Below are 22,337 nucleotides of genomic sequence, written 5' to 3'. Positions count from 1 at the left end.
TTCTTTATAAAGGCCATATCAAAAAATAAGTAAAGTGGGAAACCCTAGATTGATTTTGAAAAGCAGATAATGAAAGGGTACAATTAATGTTTAGGCATAAACTTGTCCATGTTAAAATATCCCCCCCAATCATTCAATTTCCAGACTTTCAGAACATATATCCTTTACAGTACAGCAGCACAAATCATTAACATTTTATCCACCATATCCTTGAGACACCCTGATGTGGTCCTATCCATTCACTTAAAGTAGTAGCAGATTTTTTTTATATATAGCAAACAGTAAATAAAAAGAGTACAATCCATAAATTGGTGCAGACTTTTGGGGCTTGCCTTTGATTTCCCAGTGTGTTTGTAAATGCAATAAAGTTTCACTGTTCTCCGGCAAATGTGTCCTTGTGTTTTGTTCCTCTTGCTGAATTCAGTTGTTTAATATGTGGCAATCTAATAAAATTACAGCCGTACCTTGGATCCCGAACACCTTGCAAGTCGAACGTTTTGGCTTCCAAACCTGGAAGTGAGTGTTCCAGTTTGAGAACGTTCTTTGGAACCCAAATGTCCGATGCGGCTTCCGCGGTTTCCGATTGGCTGTAGGAGCTTCCTGCAGCCAATCAGAAGCCGCGCCTTGGTTCCCAAACGTTTTGGAAGATGAACGGAGTTCCAGAACGGATTCCGTTTGACTTCCGAGGTATGACTGTACCTACAGCATGATCACATCTTACGCACAGAGGCATATCTAGGGGTTATCTATATAGAGGTGAAGGGTGTAATGTCCTGAAAACTGCTGCGACTTAGGGGTCTAAAACCGATACATTTTTACTTAGCTTTAACACATTGTTACAACTGTTATTTTATAGCACAGAGCAACAGGGACAGAAGGAACCATGAGAGAAGCGATGACTGGCTTCACCGTTTTCCCCACATCACGGTTTTTCCCACAGCACTCACACACTTTGTGATGTATCACCATGATTAATATTATGAAACTGTTTCCACGATGTGGACTTCAAACTTATTCCCCCACCCCCAAATGTACTGATACATTGCCCAGCCTTAAAGTATGTGTGTGTGCTCTGTCCAAAAATCACCATGCGTGAAAAACCGTGAAGGCAGCTAGTGACTCTACATAGTTCCATCCTGATTTCAGACATGGTGCAAAATTTAGCTGGTGATCTATCATGATTTTGAAAACCAGGTAACATCCAGCCCTCCTCTCAACCCTTGTTATTCTTCGAAAAGAATTTGTCTAAGTTTGCTTAAGTAAGTGGCTTAAAAGTTTGAGTGTGGATTAAGAAAAGAGGAGAAATGTTTCCCTACAACAGGTTACTTATCAGTTTTGGTGAAAGGTGTCAACTTTGAGAGAAATCAGTATTATTAGTGATGGTTAAAAGGTAAAGGGACCCCTGACCATTAGGTCCAGTCGTGGCCGACTCTGGGGTTGCAGCACTCATCTCACTTTATTAGCTGAGGGAGCCAGCATACAGCTTCCGGGTCATGTGGCCAGCATGACTAAGCCGCTTCTGGCGAACCAGAGCAGCGCACGGAAACGCCGTTTACCTTCCCGCCGGAGCGGCACCTAGTTATCTACTTGTACTTTGACATGCTTTCAAACTGCTAGGTGGGCAGGAGCAGGGACCGAGCAACAGGAGCTCGCCCCATCGCGGGGATTCGAATCGCCGGCCTTCTGATCAGCAAGCCCTTGGCTCTGTGGTTTAAACCACAGTGCCACCTGCATCCCATTTGTGATGGTTAAGAAATGTTTTAATGGTGAACTTAAGTGCAGAGACCTTACTATTACACTGTTATTTTCATAGGCACATTTCAGAAGTATTGTGTGCTGTTATCTACAGTAAGGCAAAAGACCCATGTCATGATAGCGGAGTCCTCAGGTCCCATCCTCCATTGAAATGTAGACTGCTATCAACTGCTGATTTATGGAACAACAGGAATGTAGCTTCGTGATCAAGACATATCTCAGCACTCTGTTTCTTTCCTGAACATCCCCCACCTCAGTATAAAAGGGAGGGGGAGAACTATCTGGTAGCCTCAGAAGCCCAAGTAGTTTAAAGCACTGGACTTAGAATAAGAATGATACAACTCTCTATATAATTTTTTAAATTGAATTTTCTGCTTTACAATTTAGAGTGTTCATTTTAACAGCCTTAAAATGTCAAAAACTTCCCTTCTTCTCTTTCCATGGTTCATTTTGCATAACATAAATCCCTGCATATTTTATATAAACCAAACCATCCAGTATTCCATTATTACAGCCATCAAAACTTATTCACACTGCTGAATTTATCTCAACGTTTTCAAGTGTACACAATTCCCCCCCCATAAATATTTTCCAATCTTCTTTAAATGTATGATCTTCTTGTTCTCTTATTCTCTGTGTCAGGTCCACAAGCTGTGCATATTCCATCTGTTTAAGTTGCCATTCTTCCTTAGTTGGGACCTCGCTCGTGTTCCATTTTGGGGCTAACAAAACACAGGCCACAGGGGTGGCATACATAAATAACCTTTTTTGACACCTGGGAATTTCCATCTGAATTACTCCCAACAAAAAGGACTCTGGGTTGGGTTTTTTTTTTTTTTTGGAAAAGTACTTTTGAACATTTTTTCCAATTCATTATAAATCATCTCCCAATACTCTTTTACCCTTTTACAGGTCCACCGCATATGAATTTTTTTTCCCCCAAGAATCATACAACTCTAGAGTTGGAAGGGACCAGAAGGATCAACTAATCGAACCCCCTGCAATGCAGGAATCTTTTGCCCAACATGGGGATCAAACCCATAACCCTCAGGTTAAGAGTCTCATACTCTACAGACTGAACTATTGTACCATTGTTTATAGTAGCACATTTTGTTTAAGATGGTTAAAGTGCAGCACTGAAGATCCTGCAACTCCAATGCAAAGGTGTATTTCTAAAAGATAAGTCAAATCAGAATTTCAGGAACGTTTGACTCACAGCACAAATATACAGAGAAGATAATAAAGTTTCAAACTAGCTAAGGTTAGTGCACTATTAGAACAGTAAAAAAGTGAATAAGTTAGATTATAAGTGGAAATATTTTTGTCTAATAATGATATTGGAAAGCTGTTACATCCAGATACAAGGAGACTCAGAAGGGAGGGACTAGAGGAAGTCAATTAATATGTATATAAGGTTGGATTTTTAAAGAATTAAGTTTGTTTTTATTGTTTATTCGTTTATTGTTTTCTTCTTTGATGTACCCTTTTGTCTTTGTTTTTGTTTGTTATTCTGTTATGTGATATTTGCTACAATTGTGGAAAATCTAATAAAAAATTTTATTTTTTAAAAAAGAAGGTTAGTGCACTATTTCTCGCAACCCTCAAGTGTTTGGTTTAACAATTCAGTTCTGAAAAGCAGGCGGCACCAGAAGCAGGAGAGAAAGGGTAAAACAACCTATAGGATAAAACTTGTGATATACCCCTTCTGCACCAGGAGAGCCCAAGTCCATTCTCCCACCACTGTGAAGGCAAGAAAACTGGGATCTTCCAAAACTAATCAGCAGAAAGGAAGCCATGACAGGCCCAGCTGCAAGATGTTCCTAATTAGCAATGGGCAGGTGTCCTTGAGCCTCTGGTACAAACCTCAAGATAAGGAAGTGTAAATCCCCAGGCAGCTGGCAGTTAATACATGAGATAATTTCTCAGAAGCTCTGATACTTCCCAGAAACCTCATCTACCTACGAACCTAAGTTGGCCTTCACCCGCCCCCTGCCAAAGACCCCACAAGGAAACGGTCCAAATTCAAACAGAACCATCCAAATTGATAAGTAACATATTGCAGGATTTTACAAAATCCTGGCAACCTTCAGAGGTGAATTTTTGTATCTCTAGATCAGTGTTTTTCAACCACTGTTCCGCGGCACACTAGTGTGCTGCGAGATTTTGCCTGGTGTGCCGTGGGAAAAATTGAAAAATTTGAAAGATTTAAAAATAAAGTATTTTATAATTCTTCATATTTCTGTTTACTTACTATTTCATAATAAAGTAATTATAAAATACTTTCTTTGTGTTTATTTGATTCCTATTCAAGAGAATTACTTTATATATAGTCAATATAGGCACAGAGTTAATTTTTTTAACATTTTCTAATGGTGGTGTGCCTCGTGATTTTTTTCATGAAACAAGTATGCCTTTGCCCAAAAAAGGTTGAAAAACACTGCTCTAGATCAGGGACCCACCCCAGGGTTTCCCGTTCGGTCTGTGAGGCTGTTCTGGACAAGCCATAGCCATCCACCCTACATTTGGGTGTAGGTAAGAGTGGGGCTTGGCACTGTGGGTTAAACCACAGAGCCTAGGACTTGCCAATCAGAAGGCTGGTGGTTTGAATCCCTGTGACGGGGTGAGCTCCCGCTGCTCGGTTCCTGCTCCTGCCAACCTAGCAGTTCAAAAGCACGTCAAAGTGCAAGTAGATAAATAGGAAGGTAAACGGCGTTTCCGTGAACTGCTCTGGTTCGCCAGAAGCAGCTTAGTCATGCTGGCCACATGACCCACAAGCTGTACGCTGGCTCCCTCGGCCAATAAAGCGAGATGAGCACCGCAACCCCAGAGTTGTCCACAACTAGACCTAACGGTCAAGGGACCCTTTACCTTTTAACCATCACGAATAATACTGCTTTCTCTCAAAGTTGACACCTTTCACGAAAACTGATGTTACCTGTTGTAGGGAATCAACAACAGCGCCGCAACCCCAGAGTCGGCCATGACTGGACCTAATGGTCAGGGGTCCCTTTACCTTTACTTTAAGGGTGGGGCTTGACCGAGGTCTCATCCAGTCTTTGTTTATCCCACCACTTTCCTGCGGGAAAACCTGATCTCGACCACTGAATCAGAGCAAACGTCAATCCGTTTTTCTGTGGGTTGATGTTTGTCTCAGTTCACTGCTAAAGAGCGGATTTTCTGGGGAAAGTGAAGATTGCATCCCACATCAGGAGAGGGGGTGATTTTCCTTTTCCTTTGAAGACCTATGTTTGCTGTGATCTGAAATAGGAGGTGGAGACTCTCACAAGCTTCTCCCCTTCCCTGTTAAGTCTGCTCCTGCTGCGATCCTAAAGCACATGGGTGCGGAGAGAGATTCTCAAATGCCTTGTCAGTAGTGGCACCCGCCCGCCCTGTGGAACGCCCTCCCATCAGATGTCAAGGAAATAAACAACTATCTGACTTTTTAGAAGACACCTGAAGGCAGCCCTGTTTAGGGAAGTTTTTAATGTTTGGTGTTTTATTGTGGTTTTATAATTTGGTGGAAACTGCCCAGAGTGGCTGGGGCAACCCAGACTGATGGGAAGCATATAAGTAATAAATTATTATTATTATTATTATTATTATTATTATTATTATTATTATTATTATTCGTCTCCCCCACCCTCTTAAGGACTGCAGTGAGATCAGGCATAAAAGGCATGGGGGCAGGTTTCTCCTCCACAGTCTCTTTTAAGCCTGGTCTCTCTCTGATGGGCACAGATGGGATTTTGACAGGTGAGCAGCCCTGCCCATCTGTCAAATTTGGCCTGCCAGATTCTTATCTGGCCTGTGGAGCCCAAAAGGTTCCCTATGCCTGCCCTGCAAAAATCCACTTGTTTCAGCCTAGATTGAGAGAACCCATCTGAAGAAGCTGGTGGAAGCTTCTACCTGCTTCAAGAAAGACGGTGGAGGCCTAGTAGAGGTAATGGGACCCCTGGCCATTAGGTCCAGTCGTGGCCGACTCTGGGGTTGCAGCGCTCATCTCGCTTTATTGGCCGAGGGAGCCGCCGTACAGCTTCTGGGTCATGTGGCCAGCATGACTAAGCGAACCATTCTGGCGAACCATAGCAGCGCACAGAAATGCCGTTTACCTTCCTGCCAGAGCGGTACCTATTTATCTACTTGCACTTTGACGTGTTTTCGAACTGCTAGGTTGGCAGGAGCAGGGACTGAGCAACGGGAGCTCACCCCGTCGCGGGGATTCGAACCGCCGACCTTCTGATCGGCAAGTCCTAGGCTCTGTGGTTTAACCCACAGCCCACTCGCGTCCCTTGGAGGCCTAGCAGAGAAATATAAATTCTGCCCTTTTCTAAACCATACCAAGGTTGAGTAACCTAAAAAAAAAGTATGTAACTACTAATAGTTACACATAGTTAACGTAAGTTTCATTGTTCTAAGCTCATCTGATTTTGTTCCTAACAGAATATTCCCTTTGTCAGCTCACCAAATGAGAAAGCTGAACTATGAATACAGTTAAAGGTCATTAAACTATTCTCTGTTTACTTGGGGAGGGCTTTAGCTGAATTTTTTTTAGGGGGGCAGGGAAGGATAGAGCAATTCCAAGTCATTTCCCACGTCACAGTCCTGATTGTTTTACTCGAGTGTAAAATGCCATTTTGAAAAGCTGTAGCCAGATAATGAAACTTTGAGATATTAGATTTTAAAAAATATATAGAACATGTTAACTATGTATGAAAAATGAGTCTGTCGGTTGACTTTTTCATGCAATTACCCTATAATCTATCTGGAAGAGGAGGAGAAAAACTTTGACATCTGAACCTCTGCACATTCCAATGCTGTTTTGCCAAAACATGTTTTGCTTTCATTTTTGTTTTGTCCTGCTGGGTGCTTTTCCCATCGCTCTTATCATAGTGCCAAAGTCTCCCTTATCTAAATATGTGCAGGAAGGGCGAAGCAGCTTCTGCGAAAGAGAAGCAGATGTCGCTTTCCGTCATTAATCTTGATCCATCAAGGATCCATCAAGGATGTTTATGAGACATACTGTGTCTGCTCGCCCAGGATAGCTATGTGGTCCTCGCAGGGGCCAGATTAAACGTATTATATATATTTCACTGCTGATGGAGGGTGGCACTCTGCACATGCTCAGGCACTCACTTGTTTACTATGAATTGAACATGAGAGCTAAGTGGAAGCTCCACGCATGGTACCTCTAAACACCAGGCACAAAAGGTAATGTGTGGGATAGATGCCAGACCTCTGAGCCTCTGCTCACAAAAGTCGAGAGGCAGACCACTAGGGACCGTTGGATAGAAAACGCTGAGCTAGTCTGATGCAGCAAGGCAGTTCTCTTGTTTACACATTCCAGGGCTGAACCTTGCAGTCAAAACAGTTTGGAAATAAACCCCAAGGAGGAGGGTGTATGCAAACTCGCCATTTTTGGTGCACGTATGGGAAGTGTAAGGGAGACGTGTTCACCAGTTACAGTGGGACCTCGGGTTAAGTACTTAATTCGTTCCGGAGGTCCTTACTTAACCTGAAACTGTTCTTAACCTGAAGCACCACTTTAGCTAATGGGGCCTCCTGCTGCTGCCGTGCTTCTGGAGCCCAATTTCTGTTCTTATCCTAAAGCAAAGTTCTTAACCTGAAGCACTATTTCTGGGTTAGCGAAGTCTGTAACCTGAAGCGTATGTAACCCGAGGTACCACTGTACAGTTAAATTTTTCTCCTTTCCAGTCTTCCATTGCCCCACACCTGTCTCTTCGCCTCCATCCAGAATCGGACTGGATCAGAGAGCAAAAACCTGTCAGGGCTAACATTGTGTTTTCTATGGTGGCCTAACCAGATGCCTCTGGGAAATCGACAAGCACAGACATGAAGGCACTATTCTCTCTGTCCTTGTAACTCAGGGCAGTCCTAGCCTGTATACAGGGGCGGATTTACGTTTGATGAGGGCCTAAGCTACTGAAGGTAATGGGGCCCTTTAAATGTCCAGCTGTCCTTTGTCAACAAACTGTTGCTGTTTTTTGTGTTGAATATATGCTATATGGTAATTTATGGACCTAATACATGGGTAGGCAAACTAAGGCCCGGGGGCCAGATCCAGCCCAATCGCCTTCTAAATCTGGCCCATGGACGGTCTGGGAATCAGCGTGTTTTTACATGAGTAGAATGTGTGCTTTTATTTAAAATGGATCTCTGGGTTATTTGTGGTACCTGCCTGGTGTTTTTACAAGAGTAGAATGTGTGCTTTTATTTAAAATGCATCTCTGGGTTATTTGTGGGGCATAGGAATTCGTTCATTCCCCCCAAAAAATATAGTCCGGCCCCCCACAAGGTCTGAGGGACAGTGGACCGGACCCCTGCTGGAAAAGGTTGCTGACCCCTGACCTAATAGGTCCATAAAAGGTAAAGGTAAAGGTAAAGGTACCCCCTGACTGTTAGGTCCAGTTGCGGACGACTCTGGGGTTGCGGCGCTCATCTCACTTTACTGGCCAAGGGAACCGGCGTACATCTTCCGGGTCATGTGGCCAGCATGACTAAGCCGCTTCTGGCAAACCAGAGCAGTGCACAGAAACGCCGTTTACCTTCCCACCAGAGCGGTACCTATTTATCTACTTGCACTTTGATGTGCTTTTGAACTGCTAGGTGGGCAGGAGCAGGGACTGAGCAACGGGAGCTCACCCCGTCGTGGGGATTCAAACTGCCGACCTTCTGATCGGCAAGCCCTAGGCTCTGTGGTTTAGACTACAGCGCCACCCGCGTCCCTACACAACACAAAACACTGTTGCTGGATGTAGGTTTTATTTTATTGGTTTTTTATCTTATATTTTGGAAATGTACATCCAGGTTTTTTTTCCTTCATGTTTTTTTTTGGGCCCCAATAGAGTGGGGTCCTAAACTATAGCTTGTTTGGCTTATATGTAAATACGGCACTGCTTGTATACTAGGGGCTGCCTGCACTGCTCACTCTGCTAAGCCTAGACTAACCAATCCAATAGCAGTCCAACCCCTCCGACAATCCAATATTGTGTCCTACATTTCTAAACCGAAGAATTGATGCTTTTGAATTATGGTGCTGGAGGAGACTCTTGAGAGTCCATGGACTGCAAGAAGATCAAACCTCTCCATTCTGAAGGAAATCAGCCCTGAGTGCTCACTGGAAGGACAGATCCTGAAGCTGAGGCTCCAATACTTTAGCCTCCTAATGAGAAGACTCCCTGGAGAAGACCCTGATGTTGGAAAAGATGGAGGGCACAAGGAGAAGGGGGCGACAGAGACCGAGATGGTTGGACAGTGTTCTCGAAGCTACGAACATGAGTTTGACAAAGCTGTGGGAGGCAGTGGAAGACAGGAGTGCCTGGCGTGCTCTGGTCCATGGGGTCACGAAGAGTCGGGCATGACTAAAATACTAAACAACAACAACATTTCTAAGCAATGAAAAGTTCTGGAGCAGCAATTCAGGGAGATGGGGTACCAGGGCTAGGGGGGCTTGTAAACATATGGTTGATCTGTCTGGACGGAGATTAGGTACTCAACCCACAAACCTCTCTTTTCATTCTTTGCTTGAATTCCCAGAAACCCGGAATTCCCCTGTCATTTTCTAAACCGAAAGCACAAGCATTTCCTCCACCCTCTACAAATAATGTAATAGCTTAAGACATCATTTACCTCGAAAGAAACAGACAGAAACAGGGAATCCTGCAGCAATACCCAATTTTCAAAGCTGAACAATCATCACCTGGACGTCCTCACTGAGCCTTGACGCCAAAAGGTAAGCAAAGCATCCTGATTTGTTTGGGTCTCTTACAAAAACAGCATTTGTGAAATGAAACAACTGACTTTGCGAATGAGATATCTACTTAATGGTGACTGGCAAATTTTGCAGACTGGCATTCTAGGACAGTTGCCTTGGAGGAAATTTCTCTGTCACAAAATGACAGTACACTTCTCTACTTAATGAGGTCAAGGTGAACAAGTGAAATGTTGAGGGCTAGTAACTTGTGGGCTTATTTGCAAAGCTACGGTAGGCCCTTCAGTATTTTCAGGATGGTGGCTAAGTTCTGATTTGTAACCAGAAATTCCTAGAGGTCTTTCCTAAAGCAAAGACACATAGAATTGTGCTGTTCCTCTGTAAGAAAAATAAATAATAACCTTTTGTTATCGTTTTATCTGTCTCCCAGATATGATGGGGGAATCTTATTCTGGGGCTCAGCCCTCATACATGTTTCTTGTACTATGTGCAAAGGGGTTTCTCGATCATGCCCATTTTGGACTTTCTGAGGACTGAAAAACCCTGAATTTAAAGGGCAAAAGGTTCAGGAGAACAATGGGGTGGGAAATATATCTCATCTGAAGGCCCATATATTCATGGGAAGACAGGGTGATGCAAATCTACTCTAGACTGCAAATTCTGCTGTTGTGCAGGCAAGTCCTAAGTTCATAGTGTGGACACAGCCAGCCTCCAAAGCTGCTTTAGGCTGCAATTCTAAAACCACTTGCCTGAGAGTAAGCCCCACCAAATTCAACTAGACTTACAGTTGTACCTTGGTAGTCGAATGGCTTGGCTCCCAAACAAATCATCTCCCGAACGCCGCAAAGCAGGAAGTGAGTGTTCCAGTTTGCAAACGTTTTTCGGAAGGCGAATATCTGACGTGGCTTCCGCTTGAGTGCAGGAACCTCCTGCAGCCAATCGGAAGCTGCGCCTTGGTTTTCGAATGGTTTTGGGAGGCGAACGGACTCCCGGAATGGATTAAGTTTGAGAACCAAGGTACCACTGTATTGAAAACATAATATCACTATTCAATTATAAGAAAATGAAATGAAGTGGAATTATGAATGGTATATAACTTATACTTTTAGAAGATATCTGAAGGCAGCCCTGTTTAGGGAAGTTTTTAATGTTTGATGCTTTATTGTATTTTGTTGGAAGCCTCCCAGAGTGGCTGGGGCAACCCAGGCAGATGGGCGGGGTATAAGTAATAAATTATTATTATTATCATTATTAAGAAAATACTATAGGAATTAATACCAAAAAATACAACATCCCATTCCCTGCAAAAAGAAGGATTCCCTAAAAAAACCCTGAGCACACCTCTTATATCAATCAGCAATAGGAACAGGAGATGGACCTTTTCATTAATTATACTGTTCATGTGGGCAGTTCCACATAAAACATAGACTATGAATTGCTGGAATCTACCTGGCAGGGGAGGAAATGTGCAATTGGGACTCCAGGGAACTTTGGCACACTGCCGTGCTGTTTTGCCCAAACTTGTTCTGCTTTCACTTTTGTTTTGGAGCCGTAAGTGCTGTTCCTTTTACTCTTATCATAATGCCAAGGTCTCCATCGAAAGCAGAAATTGCATGCACGAAAGTTGAAGCAACTTCTATGGAACGTGGCATTGTGTCATCGGTCTTGATCCATCAAGGGTGCTCTATTGTGTGCACGTAACATACCAGAACTGCTGGGTGCGATGGCTATCAGGGCTCCAAGTAAAAGCACTGATTATTTATTTCACCACTGAGGGAGGGTGGCACTCTGCACATGCTCAGGCACCCACTCGTTTATTATGGCTTGAAGATGAGAGGTAAGTGGAACAGCCATGCACAAAGGCAGCATACCTCTAACGTAAGAACATAAAAAGAGCCAGCAGGATCAGGCCAATGGCCCAACTATTCAAGCATCCTGTTTTCACAGTAGCTGAGCAGATGTGTGTGGAAAACCAGTAAGCAGGATTTGAGCACAAGGTTGCTCTCCCTTCCTGTGGTTTCTGTTGAATGGTTTCTTTAAATGTAAAGGTTCATCATTGTTCCACCCGATGTGTATGTCTTTAAGGGGCCAGAGCAAGATAACGAGACCCAGCTTTGCAGCTGTGAAACATAGCAGGTGCTGCTGAGTTGTATTTGATTAAGGTGTGTCAGCATTTGGGTGTAGTATATAAGGAGCAGCACCTAGCTCTCCCATTACCCTGGGGGATGGGTTGGTGGTTGGGTCTGGTTTGGTTGTTGATGCATTTAGTGTAAAAGGAGTTTTTGTTTTTCTTATTAAAACCTTGTTTAAGTTATTTTTGAGTCCCTTTTTTTAATGCATGGTCTCCCCAGCAAGCTCTCTGCAGCGCTACCATACTGCAAACAGCCAACAGTTTCCAGCCAGGAACCAAATGCAAAAAGTGGGATAGATGTCAGTACTTCCGCCTCTCTGATCATGTGACACTCTTCCTTAAATCCCTACACTGGAAAGAAATTCCCGCGGGGGCGGGCGGGGGGGGGGTAAAAGCTATTGTTGGTCTCTAACATTTGCTGGTAGCTTTAACATCAAATCCAGAGTTGCCATCCGATTGATGCATGTTAAGGTCACTCTTTAAAAACAGCAAATAAGTACTAACTAGGAGGACACACTCTCAGCCCCCTGCTTGAATATTCCAACCTGCCGGTCCTTCATTATGCAGATGACACCCAGCTCTACCTCTCTTTTAAATCAGAACCAGTGAAGGCGGTGAATTGTCCTGTGTGAGTGCCTGGAGGTGGTTGGAGAATGGATGGCAGCTAACGGATTGAGGTTGAATTCTGACAAGACAGAAGTACTCTTTTTGGGGGACGGGGGCAGGCAGGTGTGGAGGACTCCCTGGGCCTGAATGGGGTAACTGTGCCCCTGAAGGACCAGGTGCGCAGCCTGGGAGTCATTTTGGACTCACAGCTGTCCATGGAGGTGCAGGTTAATTCTGTGTCCAGGGCGGCTGTTTACCAGCTCCACTTGATACGCAGGCTAAGACCCTACCTGCCCGCAGACTGTCTCGTCAGAGTGGTACATGCTCTAGTTATCGCCCACTTGGCCTACTGCAATGCGCTCTACGTGGGGCTACCTTTGAAGGTGACTCGGAAACTGCAGTTAATCCAGAATGCAGCAGCTAGACTGGTGACTGGGAGTGGCCGCCAGAACCACATAACACCGGTCCTGAGAGATCTGCATTGGCTCCAACTACGTTTCTGAGCACAATTCAAAGTGTTGGTGCTGACCTTTAAACCCTAAACGGCCTCGGTCCTGTATACCTGAAGGAGCATCTCCACCCCCATCGTTCAGCCCGGACACTGAGATCCAGCGCCGAGGGCCTTCTGGCGGTTCACTCACTGCGAGAAGTGAGGTTACAGGGAACCAGACAGAGGGCCTTCTCGGTAGTGGCGCCCACCCTGTGGAGCACCCTCCCTTCAGATGTGAAGGAAATAAGCAGCTATTCTATCTATCTGAAGGCGGCCCTGTTCAGGGAGGTTTTTAATATTTAATGCTGTATTGTTTTTAACACTTGATTGGGAGCCGCCCAGAGTGGCTGGGGAGACTCAGCCAGATGGGCGGGGTATAAATAATAAATTATTATTATTATTATTATTAATTATTATTATTCTCTCCTGCCTGCTGTACAGACTCAAGTGGGTTAGTCATTTGTGTCAGAAAGGACTTGCTTAGTACAGTCATACCTTCGAATCCATTCTGGAAGTCCGTTCAACTTCCAAAACATTTAGAAACCAAGATGTGGCTTCCGATTGGCTGCAGGAAGCTGGATGTTTGGCTTCCAAAGAATGTTCGCAAACCGGAACACTCACTTCCACGTTTGCGGCGTTTGGGAGCCAAAATGTACGAGTGCCAAGGCGTTCGGCTTCCAAGGTACAACTGTAGTTCTTTGAAGGCAGCTCAGAATCTCCAACAGAGGCATTTAGCACCCCTGACAAATTACAATTCCCACCATTCACTAAGACGAGGATGGGGAACTTGTCACCCTCCAGAGGTTATTGGACTGCAACTCCCGTCATCCCTTTGCCAAGTTTGCTGGGCCTGATAGGAGTCCAGCAACCTCTGGAGGGCCCCAGGTTCCCCACCACTGCTATAAGGGCAGCTATGGCAGTCACACTGACATAAAAATAAAATATGAGGGATGGGCAATCTGTGGCCATGCAGATGGTATTGTCCTCCCATCAGTCTCTGCCAGCATGGCTAAGGGTCAGGGATGGTGGGCGTTGCAATATATGTTTTAGTGTACATATTGTCTCATCCCAAGAATAACCATTTTGTAGCCTTTCAAGATGAAAGGAGAACAAGGATCAACTCTGTCCCAGAAACAATCTGACGAGAAATCGGTACTGATGGACTTGATGCAGTTTAAGGAACTGGATGCCCATGCATTGAAGGTATGCTGTCTCTTATTGTGATATATACAGTGTGGAATTATAGTCCTGTAAAGAATCTGCTTAAAGGGACGCGAGTGGTAAAGGGACACGGGTGGTGCTGTGGGTTAAACCACAGAGCCTAGGACTTGCCGATCAGAATGTCGGTGGTTCTAATCCCCGCGACAGGGTGAGCTCCCGTTGCTTGCTCTCTGCTCCTGCCAACCTAGCAGTTCGAAAGCACGTCAAAGTGCAAGTAGATAAATAGGTACCACTCCGGCGGGAAGGTAAACGGCGTTTCCGTGCGCTGCTCTGGTTCACCAGAAGCAGCTTAGTCATGCTGGCCACATGACCCGGAAGCTGTACACTGGCTCCCTCGGCCAATAAAGCGAGATGAGCACCGCAACCCCAGAGTCGGCCATGACTGGACCTAATGGTTCAGGGGTCCCTTTACCTTTACCTAAGGAATCTGCTAGAATGCTGAGGGTTTTTTTTCATGTGGATTTGGAATTTGATAGTACAGTGGTACGTTGGTTCTTGAACGTAATCCGTTCCGGAAGTCCATTCGACTTCCGAAACGTTCGGAAACCAAGGTGCGGCTTCCAATTGGCGCAGGCGCCCTGGAAACAATAGTCGACAGCCACACCGGACATTCGGCTTCCGAAGAAAGTTTGCAAACCAAAGCATTTAGCTTCTGGGTTTGCAGCGTTCGGGTTCTGATTTGTTTGTCAACTGAGCCATTCGAGAACCAAGGTTCCACTATACCTTCAAGTGTGCTCTCCTGATAGGAGGCAATGGGGAATATTGTGAGTCACAAAAGAACATGCTCCTGTCTTCCACATGTTCTAACACAATAGAGCACCTGTTTTCAGGTGTACACCTGTGTACCCAGGAAAAAGGAAAGCTTAAGCATCTTTCAGAATACTTATTACCCAGGGGCAGGTTTGGGTCAAATTTAAGACATTAATTGATCAATCAGCTAAAACACATACATTTGATTGACCAGCTGTGCGGTTTTACTCACTGAGTAGCCCCACTGAGTTCAGCAAGACTGACCCTCTTGTAAGTGCCTGTAAAAACGCACCCCACATTTTCTTTAAACAAGTGTCAGGCTTAGGCAGAAAAAAGGAACTGGGTACTCCTTATTCATGTCAACAGCTCCTGAATCTATTTTCCTTTTGTGAAACAGGTGGATTTCAAGGATAGTGTGGAAAACCTGGTGAGTGTCTTGCACGAGAAAGCCCACAGTGACCTGGAGAAAGTGCGAGCCATTTGGATGTGGATTTGCCATCATATTGGTAGGTGGGAGTGCCACCTTTTGCATGTTGGGGTCCCCTTGTCTCTAAACAGCTCTCAGAATTTAAAGATCAGCCTGTATCACAGTTGGGGCCGGATTTAGGTTTGATGAGGCCCTCAGCTACTGAAGGTAATGGTGCCCTTTATATGTCCAGCTGTCCTTTGTCAACAACACATTGTCACTGCTTTTTGTGTTGAATATATGCTATATGGCAATTTATGGACCTAATAGGTATCTAAAGCCATTTGCACTTAACAAAATATATATTTTATCAAAATAATTGTTGAACTGAAATACAGTTAAGAAGTATATTAATAGTGAAATACAATTAAGAAGAAGTATATTAATAGTGAAATAATTATTCAGCTCTAACTTAAAATGATTTTTTATTCATAACAAACTTAATAATGCAAACACATTGGCATTTGGCAATAACGAAAGTTCCTTTAGAAACACAATTTACAAAGACTCATAATCTAGTCTCCAGAAACTTGCTATAACTGGAAATAATAATAGGTGTAAATATATTATACAAACTACTAATAATTATAAACAGCAGAATGTAGGCACCCTATATATAGAAATGAACAAACCAGTGATATTTTAGGGAGCAGGCTAGCAGGCTGGGCCCATGACTTACATCATAGGAGCCTACACAACACAAAACACTGTGGCTGTATGTAGGTTTTATTTTATTTGTTTTTTATCTTATAATTTGGAAATATACATCCAATTGTGTTTTTCCTTTAATTTTTTTTGGGCCCCCCAAAAGAGTGGGGTGCTAAGCTATACAGTGGTACCTCAGGTTAAAGACGCTTCATGTTACAGACGCTTCAGGTTACAGACTCCGCTAACCCAGAAATAGTACCTCGGGTTAAGAACTTTGCTTCAGGATGAGAACAGAAATTGTCTGCCGCTGGTGGCGCGGCGGCAGCAGCGGGAGGTTAAGAACAGTTTCAGGTTAAGAACAGACCTCCAGAATGAATTAAGTTCTAAGTGGTAACCCGAGGTACCACTGTAGCTTGTTTACCGTATTTTTCGTCCTATAGGATGCTCCGTCTGACAGGACGCACCTAGTTTTTTTGGGGGAAAATAAAGGAAATTCCCCCCTTTATTCCCCCCCCCCCAAACCAGGTCGCTGCACCTCCCCACTGTCCCCTGAGCTTGTGGGGCTGGCCAATGTCTGCCCGAAGCGCAGGGCGCTCTGCTTCAGGGCGCCCGCGCGCTGGGCAGCAGGCTGCTATCCGCAGCCTGGGGAGCCCTGCGGGAACTCCCGCCGGCTCCCCAGGCTTGCTGATAGCTTCCTGAAGCCTGGAGAGCGAGAGGGGTCGGTGCGCACCGACCCCTCTCGCTCTCCAAGCTTCAGCAAAAGCCTGTATTCGCCCCATAGGATGCACACAGATTTCCCCTTCATTTTTGGAGGGGAAAAAGTGCGTCCTATAGGGCGAAAAATACGGTAGCTTATACATAAATCCAGCACTGATCACAGCCCTGCCCCCATGAATCCAGATCTCTAACAGAGTTCTCTAGCAGATATCCAGTAACACATTGGGCTTTGATGGCCAACCAAGGAAGATGCATCCAGACTTTCACTTGTCCTGCTGCTTTCCCCCAGGAAAACCCAATTTTTACTGCTGAATCAGAGCATCGGGTTTTCTGCGGATTGATGTTTGCTCTGATTCAGTGTTAAAGCGTGGGCTTTCCCAGGGAAAATGGCGGGGGAAACAGAAAACCATTCGGAGCCATGCTTCCTAGGTATGGGATAGGACAAGCAGAAGTGTGGAATGGAATACAGTGGTACCTCGGGTTAAGTACTTAATTCGTTCTGGAGGTCCGTTCTTAACCTGAAACTGTTCTTAACCTGAAGCACCACTTTAGCTAATGGGGCCTCCTGCTGCCGCCGCGCCACCAGAGCCCGATTTCTGTTCTTATCCTGAAGCAAAGTTCTTAACCTGAAGCACTATTTCTGGGTTAGCGGAGTGTGTAACCTGAAGCGTATGTAACCTGAAGCGTATGTAACCTGAGGTACCACTGTAGCCTTTTGTGTGAGGCTGTTGCAGCCCCTCATTCACTGAGCATTGCAGACTCAAGGGCGACATTTCACAAGTGTCTTTATTTCTCCAGAATATGATGTGGAAGGCTACCGTAACAGAGATAAGGCGTTTTATAAGCCAGCCGATGTCCTTCAGTCAGGAAAGGCTATTTGTAGTGGATATGCTCGACTCTTTGAAGAAATGTGCAGGTAAATCCTATTGCCCCCAGCCATCATGGGAAGCAGTTTTTACTTGGCAAGGATGATGGGAGATCCTAGAGCAGGCTTCCTCAAACTCAGCCCTCCAGATGTTTTGAGACTACAATTCCCATCATCCCTGATCACTGGTCCTGCTAGCTAGGGATCATGGGAGTTGTAGTCCCAAAACATCTGGAGGGTCGAGATTGAGGAAGCCTGATCTAGAGAACCACAGGTCCCTGCTCCCGCTATTTTATATTATGAATGCTGAAGTAAAAATGCATACGTACAGTTGTATCAAGTTGGAGTAGATTCATTAAATTCAATGGAGAATGACAAACTTGATTTTAATGGGTATCTTCCACATATGACTTAGTGGGATAATAATACTAATGCTAATAATACTAATAAATACTAAAACTAATAATTTCAGTCAAAAAAAGTAGTGAAAGCAACCACAATCCCTTGACTTCTTCTTCTTCTTCTTCTTCTTCTTCTTCTTCTTCTTCTACTTCTTCTTCTTCTTCTTCTTCTTCGGCGATGGCTCGTAGTTGAGTAAGATTGTCTTCCATAAACACGTGTCAGAGCTGCCCCTGACAACACGGTTTTAACAATGAGACCATAAGTGACTGTGGAGGCCAGCTCTGGATCCACACGTCCTTCCACAATGGAGACATTGATTCCCGGGCGGGAGTTGATCACAGTGTGGGTTTGCCAAGCGTGCCTTCCTCTTAGCACGTTTCTCCCTTGCGTCCTGAGTTCGAGTGTCTTCAAAGTCCATGACACCTTTGGTAAAGGCTGTTCTCCAATTGGAGCGCTCGCAGGCCAGTGTTTCCCAGTTGTCGGTGTTTATACTACATTTTTTTAGATTTGCCTTGAGAGAGTCTTCAAACCTCTTTTGTTGACCACCGGCATTACGCTTTCAAACTATGACAACTATGGGGTTCCTGAATGTCTTTCTTTATCCCTCAGAGTTGCAGGGATACAATGCAAATATTTGGTAGGCAGCTGCAGAAATGACGACTTTAAAGGGAAGAGCCGCCATGCCTGGAATGCTGTTTATCTTGATGGAAAGTGGCATCTTCTAGACTGCACATGGGCAAGCGGTTATGTGGATGACTCCTATAGCAAGTTCACGTTCAGGTATGTTGTTAGACAACAGAAGGCGCAGCCAAGAGTGTGGGACACAAGTATAGTTTGCTTCCTTTGCTTTCAGAGGTTGGATTTATTTTAACGGGTTTTAATTGACATGCTGAATCTGTAATTGAATGTGTAAGGGCTTTTAGTCAAACACAATAAATGACTGATTGATGAACAACGGTAGGGCATGTGTGAAGCTGACGCTTGCTATGTCTCATTCTCAGCATGCTAAACTATGATTTTGCTTGACTGGCCCTAGAAGTATTCCAGCTTCATCCTTAGATAGCTTTGCCTTTTTGACCCTGATGCTGATTTAGGAAATGTTTTGAAATACGGCACTATTCCACCTTCTCCTTTTGCAGCTATAAGGAGTTTTATTTCCTCACCAGTCCTGCTCTGTTTAGGAAGGATCACTTCCCTGATGAGGATGAGTGGCAGCTGCTGAAGCAGAAATTGACACCTGAAGGGTATGCCCCTCTTTTCCTGCGTTTGCTTGAGGGAGCTTTTGAGATGGTGTTTCCAACAAAATTAATTGTCAACCTATTGACCAGGCAGCAACTTTCAAATACCTGGGAATAAAGGGTCTCGTGGCACCAACAGATGAAAAACGCCATTGCCAACGCAGGAAGGGCCAATAAAGCCCTTACAAGATTTTTTCACGGGAAAGGGGGTAAATACGTTCCGGCGGCCTCCCAGGTTTTTGCTGCAAAAATACTCCCACAACTCACTTATGGATCCCAGGTTTGCAGTTTTAAAAATTTTGCACCTATGGAGGCATTTCAAACAAAATTCTATCGGTGTTTATTGGGGATCCCCCCCGTGTATCTAATATAGCTGTCCGCTTAGAAGTTGGACAACCACCCGTTAACGCGCGGTTGTGGATTCTAAAGATACACTACTGGTTAAAACTTATTTTTTCCCCGGCCGGTTTGGCTCCTTTAACACTCTTAGACACCTTTCATTCTACCTGGAAAGCTTCCCTGCTTGAAAAGATAAGAAGCTTGGGATTCTCCCCGCAGATCTTGATAGCGGCAGGATATGAGAGAGCCAGAAGTCAAGTGCTTCAACGCATTAGGGACATAGAGCTGCAATGTCATATGGGCAAAATGGATAAACATGCCACAATTAGAGACTTTGGGAGAGGGTTCTCACCCGCAAATTACCTGGCTGATTTACAAATACCTAAGTACAGACACTCCTTTACCCTGGCCAGATTTAACGTTCTGCCCTCTGCCCTGCTGCTAGGCAGCTATGAGGGCAAACCATATGAGTCACGTGTTTGCCCATGTGGCTCATTGGAAGTGGAAACAAGTCTGCATGTATTGCTGCACTGTAGTTACTACGAGGATCTACGCCTGACCTTTATTGCCCCAGTTCTACAAAAGCTTAAAAATGAACCAGAACTCCAACGTATGAGAGCCTTGGTAGAAGATAAGGTTCCTGAAATTACGATCAATGTTGCCAAATTCTGTGTAGCCGCTATTAGGCTTAGGAAACAAGAGCTTTCCAATGCCAATATGCAGGCGAAGGCAAATACTTAATTTTATTTATGCTGTCTAATTTTAAATTGCTGTTATGGCCTAATCTATATTGAAATTGTCCTTTGTTTTTTCCGGTGTTATGCTTTGCTGACTAGCTGTATGAGGTAATCTGGTTTGTGACCGTTTAATAAAATTTGATTTGATTTGACACCTGAAGCAGCTTGAATATAATACACCTAGTATGTAATTTGATGTCCTTCAAAAATAATCACTTCTCTCTAATGTATCGATTCATGATTACTCAATTTGTGTTAGTAGCAGAAAGAATGCTGAACTCACTCTCTGGTTATCCCAGGCTTCCTCAACCTCGGCCCTCCAGATGTTTTTTGGCCTACAACTCCCATGATCCCTAGCTAGCAGGACCAGTGGTCAGGGATGCTGGGAATTGTAGTCTCAAAACATCTGGAGGGCCGAGGTTGAGGAAGCCTGGGTTATCCTTTATGATAGATTTTTATTTTTAAGTTGGCTATGTATTTTCTTTTCCCCCTGCTTCGGCAAATCATAGTATGTACAATCATTGTTCTCTTTGTATGAAGTTGGTGTGATCTATATGCTAAAGTAATAGTTTTGTAATGTCGCTAAACATTACAAAACTATTACTTCAGCAAATAATAATTGCTGTTGTGCAAGAAACTGATTTCTGCAGTTATTGCTATACCATCTAATTGTAATCGTGAGTGATGCTTTTCAAATAAAGTTTCTCAAGCCAAAAGCGAGAATGTCACATTTAAATGTATATTGTATTTTTTAAACATAGTTTTAGTAAGTTGGCAACCCTAATAAAGCAGACGCATGAGGGCGAACTTGTGTTTTTGGCAATCTAGTAAGGTAAAGTCAGGAAGTAATTATGGCAGTCCTAAAAAGAGGTTTAAATGACACACATGACAACACATTTATGCTAGGTAAGTCGCACATTGTGGTGTTATCTTGTTCAAAAGAAATACTGCATGTAAAACAAATTTCAAGTAGCATCTCATCACATTTCTAAGAACCTCAAAGAAGAGAATAAAGTTAAAACATATGGCTTTTTCTTTTCATTTGTTGAGTGTGTGTTTGTATTTGTGAAAAGCATAATATGCTAAACTCTCATGAGCTTTATTGTCATAAGCTCATCTGATTTTGCTCCTCACATTACTCACATGCAGGGCACCAAACCCAGAAATAGCCCTAAAATGTCATCTAGACGTCACAAAAAGGAGTGAAAAAGGCTTACATGCAGTCTGCTGACCTGCACTGAGGTCCGGAACTAAACCCTTACGCAAAACGAGGATTGCCTGTACCATACTCTGGACTTCTAAGCCAGTGGTTCCCAAATTTCCTGGGGCTGCTGCCCACTTGGTTGCATAGACTCATCCTCAGTGCTTTCTACAGTCCTACTCTATAAAAAGCATTACAGTGGAACCTCGGTTGTTGAATACTTCGGAAGCCGAACACTTCAGAACCCGAATGCTGACAACCCGGAAGCGAATGCTTCTGTTTTTGAACGCACCTTGGAAGTCAAACAGAAGTCCATTTTTTTAAAAAAATGGCGACCAGCAATTGATCCTCGGTTATCAAACGTTTCGGAAGTCGAACAGTCTTCCAGAATGGATTCTGTTCGACAACCGAGGTTCCACTGTACAGTCGAATCCTCAGAAGTCGAATGGAGTCCGTTCCAGAAGTCCATTCGACTTCTGAAACGTTCGGAAACCAAAGAGCGGCTTCTGACTGGCCTCAGGAAGCTCCTGCAGCCAATCAGAAGCCATGGAAGCCCCACTGGACGTTCGGCTTCCAAAAGAACGTTTGAATTCCAAGGTGTTCGGAAGCAGAGGTACGACGGTATTCAGAATAGTGGTTTGCATGACCGACTAAGGAAGATAACAACACAATAAAATTCAAAATAGCAACAATCAATTGCACATTTATTCAAAATCCAGTTAAAACTATTTACCGCAGTTCAATTAATTCAGTAAAATCGATGAACTTGATGAAGTGATACCAGCTTTTCAAATTCTCATAGTTATACTCCCAGTGCCCCTGCTGTTCTCTTGCCTCCTAGCACCTTCTGGTTAATCCCACAGCCTGTGCCCACTCTGGGAACCACTGTTCTAAGCAGTGAAAAATTATGGGGCGACAATACAGAAAAAACGTGCATGGGTAGAGCCAGTGCTTTTTTTAAAAAAAATAATATATTGAAATACTGTCCCTCAATGAGGCCAAACGTAGATTCACAAAATGTTTAGGGGTATGTGTATGCCCC

General features: G+C 44.1%; 1 protein-coding gene across 2 annotated transcripts; it reads left to right on the top strand.

Moving 5' to 3' along the window:
- Window positions 1–9,353: 9,353 nt before the first annotated feature.
- On the top strand, window positions 9,354–20,822 carry LOC310757176 (kyphoscoliosis peptidase-like). Of its 2 annotated transcripts, none has more exons than XM_083602408.1 (7): window positions 9,354–9,505; window positions 13,801–13,914; window positions 15,080–15,188; window positions 17,312–17,429; window positions 18,390–18,560; window positions 18,920–19,024; window positions 20,256–20,822. In XM_083602408.1, the coding sequence occupies exons 2-7, from the start codon at window positions 13,810–13,812 to the stop codon at window positions 20,449–20,451; spliced, it is 804 nt and encodes a 267-aa protein (XP_083458534.1). In that variant the 5' UTR covers window positions 9,354–9,505; window positions 13,801–13,809; the 3' UTR covers window positions 20,452–20,822. The 2 variants fall into 2 exon arrangements, with proteins under 2 accessions (XP_083458534.1, XP_083458535.1); XM_083602409.1 differs by having other exon boundaries at window positions 9,358–9,505; window positions 13,785–13,914.
- The last annotated feature ends 1,515 nt before the right edge of the window (window positions 20,823–22,337 follow it).

The sequence above is a fragment of the Podarcis filfolensis genome (assembly GCF_964270895.1).
Source record: "Podarcis filfolensis genome assembly, chromosome: 2".
In the NCBI taxonomy this organism is placed as follows: domain Eukaryota; kingdom Metazoa; phylum Chordata; class Lepidosauria; order Squamata; family Lacertidae; genus Podarcis; species Podarcis filfolensis.
This window is presented reverse-complemented; position numbering and strand designations above follow the sequence as displayed.